Below are 11,655 nucleotides of genomic sequence, written 5' to 3'. Positions count from 1 at the left end.
ACATCATACTCACAAACACCACTTTTCATGTCAGTCTTTTTATATTTTTTAAAAGAAAAAAAAATATTAGTAATAAATCATTAAAATAACTCTTCTTATTTAATACACTTTAGCCCTGAATTTTCTTGATCAATCGGAAAAGGTACTTGTACAAAGTTGTATAATGCGCATGAAAAAACATTCTCTTGTTGCCAAAATGTATGGGCTATATATGAATTGATATCAAGGAGGTAACGGTGATGAACCTTGCCTTGCAAGAAGAAGAATACAATGATTCCTTGGCTCCTTGATAATTGCAGAGCAGTGAAGGCCTGAAGGGGATCGCTGTCGTGAATCTTTCCTGGTGAAAGAAAAGGAAAAGGAAAAACACTAGAAAATATGGAAGCTGATGGCAAAAAGTTTGCGGCAACATTGCTTTCCTTTCTACATATATCAAGAAAGTTCGCATTTAGAAATAAACACAAGCACCAACAGTGGCTTATGCCTTCTTGTGAATCAATAATTTCCCTATATTCTTCTGATTTCAAACCTCTGATCATAGCTAGGTGATGGGTTTCAAATTTCATGGTATTATATACAGATATCTCTGGCCAGTGCAGTTCCTCTCTGCCTAAATCTCCGCGACGACAGCTAGCGCTGTGGGATATTTAGGAATTGATGGACCAATCATAATCTTGGTACACAATGTTAACAGGGCCTCCATCTCCCAGAAGATGTGTTAGCAGACCTGCTTTAGTTGCATCCAAGTAGTTGATAATGCACCTCAGGATTTCTTTCTCTTGGCCAAAATCACCACTGAACCTGCAGACCAAAAGTTTGCAGATCATATATGTGATATTTTTCACTTGAGATGCAGCGAAATGCAAATGATTACCATGCAACATGCAATGGACACTTCTAAGTTTTGACCTTTAATGAAAATGTAAAGCACAGACATGAAGTAGGCACTCCGTAGCTCACCACTTGATGATCCGTGTAAGGTAAACTGTCCTCTTTTCCAAGTCCACCTCCATTCCACTCCTTTGGAAGAATTCTCTTGCAGCACATCTTAATTCAGCTTCGATTCCTTGGGATGTGAAAAACCTCACTGGGGGGCTTGATGTTGTACCAATGCAGAGTCCAAAATGAATTAATGGATTCACTTTAGGAAGAGCAACCTGCCATTTCATTGCAGACAGTTCAAGTTCTTACCCACTGTCTCATTTAAATATATGCAAGTTAACTTAAAAGGTCAATTCACTTTCTCGTTCTTTTAAACTCAACAAGAATTAGAGTTTGAGGCAAGCTTGATCTTTCAAAAGGAAAATAATGCACAGGGTTGAAAGTTACTAATGCATTGCTAGAAATCAGGTTCACTTTCAAAGACATGACAGAATAAAGTTTTAAAATATCCACCGCCAAAAATAAACAACGTTTCGCAGATATAAACATCATTAGCGGAAATTACCTCTAAGCGTTTGTCTCCAGTGCCAAATGGCTTGACTAATGAATAGGGAGATCTTCTATTGCTTCTGAGGATTCCATTTGTAATTGTATTTAGAGAGTAGGAAGACCCTCCTACAATGTATTGAAAGTTGGAAGAGAAGGATCTCCTTTCGATTGCCCCTTCAGGACATCCTACTCTAATTATAGCATGGATGACCATAGCATTGTGCAAGTTCAAGAAGAATGCCAGTTTCTCATCTTGTGAGAGCTTTAAGAGATCCACCCTGTGAAGATCTTGAACCAAATTGACATATCTGCATTCATAGATGGAGAGAAATGAACTTGGAGAAGCTAAAGTGACTTGTAACATTAACTGCCAAAATAAGAACAAGTGGGTATATCTTAATGTCCATTGTAGCAGAACCTAACACTCAGAGTAGAACCTTGTTAATGAATTTAAATATGATGTTTCTTCATTATAAATATGGCATAATGCCTCTTATGTTGAATATAACAGGACATGGGTGGTTATGGAAGTTTTACACAAGGATATAGGTATTTAAATCCTCGTGTAGTAAAGAATCATTTCAGCCTGGGCTATAATATTGACTTTTTTCACCTATAAGTATACCGTCTATATTCCCAATCCCTGTGAATGATTATGCCAAAACAGCCCTCTTCCCTATCATTCTGCCATTCAATTTGACCACTTATATTCAACCTGCCCTCTTTCCGATGTTCTTCACGGGCGACCTTTGCTCGAATGCTTTATACACGGGAAGCACTCCCCTGGTAAATTCTACTTGATCAACTTCACTACATTAACGATGAGACTACCTCCACGCCACCTTGTGTGAGCTATTCCAAAAATTAAACTCAGTGATTTAGCTTAATTAGGTACTTAAGAGTGACAATTGGAGCTCTTTTGCAGACAGTGGAAAGGTGATAGACTCTGATAAAAGCGATGTTTTCAGCAATAAAGTGGCGAATGCCTTTCCAGCAGATGTGTGAGATTGGAAGCACAATAATAAATGGCATAAAAGTAAAACTAGTGAGAAAAGAGAACAGCGTACCTTCTGAATTCCTCGCTTTTGCTGATGCCAGCATAATCAACATGGCGCCTATCATCTGAAGCGTATGACTCTAGTATCGCAGACATTATCTTGTTGAGTCTTTGTCCAACCACAACTGCGGGCTTAGGCTCACTGTCATTCGTAGACCCTCTGAAATTGTAGCATTTTGGAATAAATGGTTCATGCTCAAGGAAACGATAATAATGGTTTCCATCTTCAAAATCATTTTCCCTACATACACATTGAATATAAAGCAAACTGTTAAAAATTAAGCTGATCAATACATATTGCATTCAGACAGGAGAAAAACTTCTTACCCGAAAACATGATGAATGAAGTGCTTCCTGGCCAGCTGCTTACCAATCTCAACAGCCTGCACATATTTTCATATGAAAATCAATTAGCATCAATAAACTCACTTGTAAATTCAAAGTGGTGGGCACAACCATGTCCATCTAGTTGCTTTCACTTTTTATTTGATTATGCACCATCAGTAATGATCACGAAATTGAGCATGAAAACCAGAAATACGAACTAATTTCTTTTCATTGCCATTTTCATTCCCAAATCTTTTCTTGTTCTTAGCGCTCTATGGTCAGTAAAAAAAACACAAGAATCCCACCTCTTTTTCTTTTGTTTTTTTAGGGCAATACGTCCTGTTTTTGATCCACTGTCATATATATTAATTTTCAAAAGTCCTTTTTATGATTTTGTTTTCTCGGTATAACTGGTAGGACCTCGTTACATCTTCGACTGTCCACAACATACTTCTACGTATTGATATTTTTGTGTTCCGACTTCCAAATTTTGACCCAGTAGTTGATCGGTCTCCAATGCCCTGTGACTATGAGAAGCACACCCAAGCTAGGGAAAGTGCATTATATAGAAAAACAACGAAATTGAAGAATAGCAAACGTTTTTCCCAGAACATATGTCTATCATCTGTGTGGGATGCCTAGGAATTACACATAACTAATTCATTGTGGGTCAAACCTCCAAAACAGTTTAATTGGTTGCTACAAGTATTATAAATGGCTAGTGCAATAGATCAAGATAGATAGTGCAATTAGTTTGGTTTCACGAAAGATTGTAGGAGTTTTTTACTACAAATAAAAAATTTCGTGGTTGTCGGTACAGAATATCATCTCTCTCATTCTTGCTGTTTCATTATTTCTACCTACATAATACAAGAATTAAGGCCGGTGGATTTATAAATGTTGTTAAATCATCAAAAAGAAAAAAAGAATCAGTTATCAAAATGTAGATTGCATGCAGAGAGTATTCACTTAAAAAATATATAAACATGATAAGAGAATGCATAGCTTCCCCGATACATGAAACGCTTGTTTACCTTAATTAGAAAATAAAATTTTTTAAAAAAGGAAAAAAAACAAGAACCTGCAAATGTTGGGAAAAGGCGGAATTTGGGGATACAAAAGTAAAGGCCAAAAAATGTGCCCAACATCATCAAAGCAACTTCGCCGTTGCTTTTTCGCGGGATGGAGCGGATCCAACGTTTGGGAGGGTCTGTATCATGATAACACAAGGGAGTGGGAACTCCCAACAGCTCCTTGGTTCTGCAGCCTTTTATGGCTTTTTACTAACTTTTTTATGAATCAATCTAACACGTTGGGTTGGTCCACGAACCAAAAAGATCCATAAAAGCAATATTGGGTCCATGAGGTCAATAACTTCATATACAAAAAACGCAATAGAAGCGAAGGTATGAATTAGTTTCTGCTCTCCAAACAATTAGCTTTTTTTTTTGAAACTATAAGAAAATTAGCTAATAGTATGTCCACTTTTTGTATTTACAAGTACTGGTCATTTTGGCAACCACGACAATGTCATTAAAAATATTTCATGACTAGCTTATATGAAAAAATATAAAAATATCAGATTTTTCCCTTCTTAGGGTTTGTAAAAACACCACATTGCAAATATTTCATGTGATACGAATAGACACCTTCTATGCTAATTTGTTGAATGACAAACTAAATATAGTTTTCGTCATAGTTGGCCTCTTTATAAAAAAAAAAGGACAATTAATCACCTTTTCACCCGAACTTTTAATGTGGGGAGGCATTTTTATCGGTCCTTTAATAGTTAAACCCGAACAATATTTCTAATTACAACTTATTTCAAGAGAGTTTTTAAAAACAAATGGTAAGATAATATCAATCCAATTGTGCAGCTTTATAGTAATTCAATTAATTTTATTCAAAGTAGAATTTAGTTGGTCAATCACTTGTTATTTCATCTTGATTTTAACTGTAAGAATATCTAAACATTAAGTTACACATATCCTTCAGAATACCACCATGAAAAAAAATTAATAATATTAATCCTATCGGAAAGGAAAAGGAGAGAAAAAACTAAAAAAATCATGTACGCTTAGATTATACTGACAGGAGGAAGAGTGCTAATTTTGTTTGCGTGGTGACACTTCTAAATTTTGAGATTATTTTATTGCTTGAAGAATTTTTTCGACAGGCAACCTCTATGATTGCATTTGCGTGCAAATGCACTGCCTTAATCATATCGCTTACCAGAATCAGTTAACCCTACTGTAATAAGCTGCCAGTTAATTTAAGTTTAAGTGATTTATTAAATCATTTATTTTCTTTACAACTAACGAGGTGGTTAATCCTCCTTCCGTAATCATGCCGTCTGCGTGTTCGCCATCATTGATGTTTTGTTCTCCTTCATTGCAATCACCACCACCTCTTGGTTAACTTCTCTTCTCATTCATCAAAAACAGTATGTCTATTGTGGTCATTTCAATCTCCTATTTTAAGATTTTAGGCTAAAATTAATTATCTTCCAAATATTTCCTATCCTCTCCACTAATGTATTAGTCGTTATATCGAACTAGTCAAGGATTAATCAAGAGAAAAGGTCAAACTAAAATCTAGAAGCGCCACGAAACTAAAAAAAACTTAGATATGTTAAACGACAACGTTTTTAGACGTACCTTCTTCCTGCCGCAATCGAAGTGGTGAATGAGCACCTCGACCATCTCTTTCCCAGCAAAACAATTCTTAACTATCTTCATCTTCATCAGACGGTCCTGAATTGGCAATCTCTGCCTCAAAACCTTCACAATCCCAACCATCTCGTCCGTTGATTCCTCCTCATGATCATCAAATCCATACACTGGCGGTGCAGGCGCATCACCTGAACATTTCTTCCCTAGCATCTCCTTCAACCTCTCCTCAAAACCTCCACTGTTCCTCAACGAATTCAACGCTACCAGACCGCCAAATAATTTGTCGTTGAAGAATATCTGCGGTACTTGAGAACTTCCGGTTCTCTCAATCAATTCTTTCTCCCTCTGCCGATATACGTCGATGTTGATTTCAACAAATTTTAATCCTCTCTCTCTGAAAAACGAGCGGACTGCAGTGCAATCTCTGCAATTTGACCTTGAAAAGAAACTAACCCGTCCTTTAATTTGTTCCTCTTTTTCGTTGTTCTTGAGCATCACTACAACTTTGAGTCCCGATATTTTGAACTCTGTCACGCCTGAGTCGAATGATTTCACCTTATTATTCATGTAATCGTCATCACCGTCGTCGAATTTCAGAGAGGAAAATCTTTTCGAAATCGTTTCCGATAAGCTGTTGCTTCGGTCCTTGATGAATTTTCCGATAGACGGCATGTCGACCGCCGTGAAACTCTCAGACAAGGATTTGGATCGGACTACAGCGTTGCCGTTTTCGTATGGTTGAGATGGAGGTGAAGGTGAGAGACCTGGAGGCGCCTCTGGCTTTGGGAGATGAAAATCAGGCTGGATTGTTTGCTTATAGCCGTTGATTTTGGGTGTAACGGCTATAATATCTTCTGGCTTGGTGGTATCTCCAGCTGGATCATCCTGGTTAACATTTGAATTCGAACTTGGAGAGAAATGGACGGAACTGGAGAGATTCTCGTTTTCGTATCTTGTTTTAATAATCTCTTTATCCACAACCCCGTTTGACTCTGTTACCTTGATTCCTAATTTCTCTTCGCCAGCAGGCTTGAGGAGTTCTCCGTTTATCACCTCCATTTTATTCTGGTAACAATAACAATAAGAAGAAGAAGAAGAAGAAGTTTAACTCTATGAAGACAAAGACATGAGATTATTTTAGAGAGACGGGGGCTTTTGATGAGGGTTAAAGAGAGCGTTGTAATCGGAGGAGGGGTTTAATGGGTACAGAAAACATATAAATACATGTGTGTGTGTGTAGGAGGGAAGGAAGGGAGGAGGTTTAACAAATCAAACAAACTACGAAGTATTATTTTAAAATTAAATCAAAATAAAACAATAGGAGGAGGTCAAACACATGGTGACACTGGTTCTCTTTTCGTTTTTTTTTTTTTTAATCAGTCCTCGAGCATTAAAGTAAGCCTTGTTCGATTGGATACTGAGGATGCCACGTATGATATTCAAACTGATATATTTATAAAAAATATTTATTTGACATGGCATGAAAAATACAGCCCGGGTTCTTGAGTTGTGACCTGCCAAACCAATGCAATCAGTTTAGAAACTGAGAGTAAAAATAAGATAGAAACAAATTTTTTTCTTGTTACGACTGCGATCACAAAGTTGCCTCGTCGTCGCCGGCTGATGACCATATGGAGCGGCCCCACAAAAACCGCATTCAACGGAGAAACTGGGTGTTCGTGTTGCACTGACGAAGATACCCTTCCATGCTATGTTTTTGATGGGGATGGGATCTGTCTACTTGAACTATTATAAAAGAAAGCTGTGGATTATAATTTAGTCCCTTTAGTCTCATCAGATAAATCGATTAGTCCCTTTTAGTTTTGAGAATAATTAATTAATATAGTGACCACCTTTGACCGTTAGATTATTAACAATCTATCAACTCTTACTCTTTGAAGTTTGAACGTCTTTGAAACTGTTTTTTGTTTAATTGATTTATTTTGTTTAAAATTAATTTTTATATATATTTTTAAATTTTTTTTGACGTATTATTATTTTTTATTATTATTTTAATATATTTTTAAATAAAAATTATTTTAAAAAATAATTGTTATGAAACTATCAATGAGCTCTACCCCCTTAACCCTTCTCCTACTCGTCTTCTCCGTGACTTTTTATCGTTGTTTTCAATTTTTTCTCGAAAGCCAGAAAAGCCCTCAATTTCTCTCCCTGACCCTATGTAGCTGTCTTCCACGTGAAGAACAGTTCCCTTCCTGTAATTACATTTACATGTTAGAACTCAAAATCCCATTCTCGTTCCCATTAAACCTAGATGTGAGAGCTTAATGAGCTCGTCGATGATCGTGTTCCAGAAAAAATCCAAATAAACTCCTGTAGACCTAAGCATTGTTAGCAAGATAAAAGGGAAAAGCATAAAGGACCATTCGATGTCAATATGAAGCTTGAATTTGGTTCTCAGGAATACACAGAAACATCGATAAATTAAAGTTCCGGTATCAAATTTGAGATCTCGTATATGCCCAAAAGTACATGATATACAGAGACAAATCCTGTGTGGTCACGGATTTTGTGGTTATAATTTTATGCGACACCAAACAACTTATGGATTAAGGATGTTTTTCTACCTGTCTGGGTGGACTTTGACAGAAAGTGATATGGAGGATTCTAGACCAAGTGGCGTTTGACACAGAATTCACTCCTGAATTTCCTTTTACAATCCGAGCCTTTTGTTTTGAAGTTCGTGCCCCACAGATTCCGTTAAGCTGATCTTTTAGCAGAAGGTTTTATTTGGCAACGAGGAGAGAGGGAAAGCACAAGCTACTTTCCATACGGGCGAGAGTAGAAAAAAATGAGCTATTTTTCAATAAAAACATTAGAGTGTGCAGGTATAGAATGGTAGTTTTATGGCTTCGAGTCCTGTTGATATTAGATATTGCCTGTTTGATTGGATTTCGGTGGATTTTTTTGTCATTCATGTTTAGAGCCGGTTTGTTTTGTGAGAAAATATTTTCCTTCGTTTTCTAACATGAAGGATATATTGAAAATTAAATCTATATAACATATTTTTCAATCAATCCTTTATAGCTTTAATTTAAAGAAAAATATTTTAACTCGGTTAAAGATAATGAATATTCTCCGCTCATTCCAATGTCACATATTACAGGCTTATATTACCTAATATTACCTAGTCAACCTATTTTTAAAATGAAATATAAAATAATATTATTTTAAATGTTTTTTTTTTATAAACAAAAATTAATTCAATTAAATTTAAATTGAACCAGGTCATGTGGATTGATTTGACCAAGCTGGTAGGATCAACTTCTTTGATTTAGTTGCAAACCCGATCTATATTAGATCTTGAGTCACTGAGTTTTCAGGTCAATATAATATCATTAATTTATAATTTTTAACAACACCACCAACCACGGTTACAAGTTCACAATCCATCATCATGTCACTAGTATAATTGTTATTTTACCATCATCTTATAGTAATTTATTGCCACCAACATCACACCCCATGGAAGCCCCCATCATCACAACTATTGTTTTATTATCACTACAACAATCAATTTATTTTTATTAGATCATCTGACACCTTCAACACAACAATAACAACCATCACTATCTCATAACTATCATTTTAATATTTAATCATTATTTTATTGTTATTATTATCATCTTTGCTATCACAATAACTATTATAATCCCGAATTCGTTATTATTATCATCGTTGCTAACACAATAACCATTACCATGCAGACATCATTAATATTATTGTTATTGTTGAAGTCGTTGTCACAACACCATCATCACAAATATTATCAATTTCATTACCATCACCATCACTACATTTATAGTTCTTTTCCCGTCACCATTTATGATAAAAAAAAAATATTTTATTTTATGGAGAAATATTTTTCTTGATTAACCCAAACAAATGAAAATAACTTGCTTCACAGGAGAACATGTTTTTAGCAAGGCAAGCGTGCCCTTGATTTGTTAGTATTTGATATTTTATCTTACAAGATGGAAAATCTGATTAGTGAACGAGGGCATTTTGGAAACAAAAACATAACAGAAAAACTCGCACGGTGATTAAGTTGTACAAAATTTCAGAAACAGGTGGACTAAATAAATAGTTTTGAAACTAAAGGGAGTGATTGATTTGATTTGTGAAATTACAAGGACTGAGCTATAACTAACTGAAAGGAAAGGGCTTCCATGTAATTTGGCTTTATCGCCCGCGATCGCCGTTGAATTAATCAACGTCCAAGGTTTCGTTGACAATGATCCGGTCCACGCCGAGATGCAAACGGTTTTGGAAGGCTGTGACGTGGTAAATCACTAAATTGTTAATGGTATGGTAATGGTATCCACTATCCACTTGTGATTTGGGATCCAAATGACTCCATCAAAGGTGGATTGTTTGATTTTTTTCACAGGAATATCACCTACCCAGTTTGATTATAATGATTTTATGCAAGAGGGTTTTTGTCCTCGAGTTTTTTAAGTTATTTTTTTAATATTTCTAGACTGTTCTGATGTATTAATATTAAAAATAAATTTTAAAAAATAAAAAAATATCTTAATATATTTTTAAATTGATAATATTTTAAAAAATAAAATCTATCATTATCCCAAAAATCACTAAATCTCCTTGTCTACCAAAGGTTTGACGCAGTCCGGAGTGCATCCAGACTCGAGACTGGTTCTTGATGGAAAAACTAGAGGGAGGACTGACCGACTTGCACGACCACTTGCTAACAAAGAAAAACTACCATTTCTTTTTTTATTTTCTTGGAAAATCAGGCTTCTTTTTTTCAAGTTACAACTCACTCGGATTACTAATCCCAGGAAATCATGATATTTTTGGGATACGTTTTGAGTCTGGAAAACCTTCTATTTACGTCAGTGACTTGATTTTTTTTAAATTAAATAGTTTTTCTAATAATAAATATGTAAATATACACATATATAATATATAAGATTATAAATATAAATCAGTTTATATGAATAAATTGTAGCTATTAACAAGAGCGGAATTAGGGGGGCTGGCAGGACAGGCCCTGCAATGAAATTTTTTTTTCCCGCACCCTTCCTCAATAAATTAGGTTTTTAGCCGTAAAAATAGAAAATTTTAGATTTGACATCTCTCAATTTTTTTCTCTAATTTGGCTGTTAAAATTTTAGAATAAAAAAACATGTAAATATGCACACACATATAGCATATAAGGTTATAAGTTATATATCATTTGATATAAATGAAATGCAGCTGTTAGAATATTTTGAATGTATTACGGTCCTTAATAATAATCCAATGTGTTAAAAATACATCTAATAACCAAACATTTTTACTTATTTTATAAATATGATAAAAGGTTATTAAACACTGCTTTTATTTTATAATAAAATATTAAACATTAAAATACAACACACAACAACCACGATACATCCACAACTCAATAAATTATAACAAAAGCTAGATAGTATGGTAAAATTATTGTAGATTAAGATAGCTTTTACTGTAGATTGTAATAGTATATCACTTTCAATTTCTCATTTTTTCGCTAGAGGATAAATTTTTCTTTGGCTTTTTTTTATAAGGGTATTTAGGTTTTTTTTTTTTAATTTTCAAGTACAGTCAAATAATGTTTTTAACTTCGGAAAAGACAAAAAAAAACTTTGCCTTTAGGGGTATTTTTGTACTTTTGAATGAGTATTTGTGTAATTAAGAGGACCATGAGGGCGTTTTAGTATTTTCATGATGTATTTATTATTTTTAAATCAAAAAGTTGTGGACTCATGTTTCTCATGCCCCAACGAGTGGGTGGCGCCCTCGCTATTAAGAAGGTGTGTATGACGCTTCTCGGTGGCCAAATATGGTCATCCGCCGTCTAACTGGAAACCCATATATGTCCTCTTTCACATGGTGTGATGCGTGTAGACAGATAATTGTTCTCTTTATTTGTTATTTGTCAAATCAAGCATGCTTACCATTCCTATGTATCTTAGGTTTGGCATGACTGTCAAGCCCACGTTGCCCCTTGGGTCCGACATAGTTTGCTATATCCATACACATGGGCCTAATACCATGTCAAACCTGCGTATCTAGGTCAAAAAATTTAAAAATTTTCAAATGTATGCTTGGACTGCAAAAACAAATACTGCCTTATTCAAGCAAGATTTTTCATTCATATAC

The 11,655-nt window shown here is 35.0% G+C and overlaps 1 protein-coding gene across 2 annotated transcripts; it reads right to left on the bottom strand.

Moving 5' to 3' along the window:
* Positions 1 to 389: 389 nt before the first annotated feature.
* Positions 390 to 6,746, bottom strand: LOC7471470 (uncharacterized). 2 transcript variants are annotated; one of them, XM_024607769.2, is made up of 6 exons: positions 5,473 to 6,744; positions 2,816 to 2,871; positions 2,499 to 2,729; positions 1,448 to 1,739; positions 961 to 1,157; positions 390 to 801 (listed from the first exon to the last, which is right to left on the bottom strand). In XM_024607769.2, the coding sequence occupies exons 1-6, from the start codon at positions 6,544 to 6,546 to the stop codon at positions 648 to 650; spliced, it is 2,004 nt and encodes a 667-aa protein (XP_024463537.1). In that variant the 5' UTR covers positions 6,547 to 6,744; the 3' UTR covers positions 390 to 647. The 2 variants fall into 2 exon arrangements, with proteins under 2 accessions (XP_024463537.1, XP_024463538.1); XM_024607770.2 differs by having other exon boundaries at positions 770 to 801; positions 910 to 1,157; positions 5,473 to 6,746.
* Between the last annotated feature and the right edge of the window lie 4,909 nt (positions 6,747 to 11,655).

Source organism: Populus trichocarpa, chromosome 8 (assembly GCF_000002775.5).
Source record: "Populus trichocarpa isolate Nisqually-1 chromosome 8, P.trichocarpa_v4.1, whole genome shotgun sequence".
Classification (NCBI taxonomy): domain Eukaryota; kingdom Viridiplantae; phylum Streptophyta; class Magnoliopsida; order Malpighiales; family Salicaceae; genus Populus; species Populus trichocarpa.
The sequence above is the reverse complement of the archived record's forward strand: the minus strand, read 5'-3'. Positions and strand labels throughout refer to the sequence as shown.

Excerpts from the sequence above, each read along its gene's own strand:
- LOC7471470 (XM_024607769.2), bottom strand. The coding sequence starts at position 6,546 with ATGGAGGTGATAAACGGAGAACTCCTCAAGCCTGCTGGCGAAGAGAAA. Across the intron at positions 2,872-5,472 it reads TCGATTGCGGCAGGAAGAAG|GCTGTTGAGATTGGTAAGCA; the intron begins GTACGTCTAAAA and ends AAATATGTGCAG. Across the intron at positions 1,740-2,498 it reads AAAAGCGAGGAATTCAGAAG|ATATGTCAATTTGGTTCAAG; the intron begins GTACGCTGTTCT and ends CTATGAATGCAG.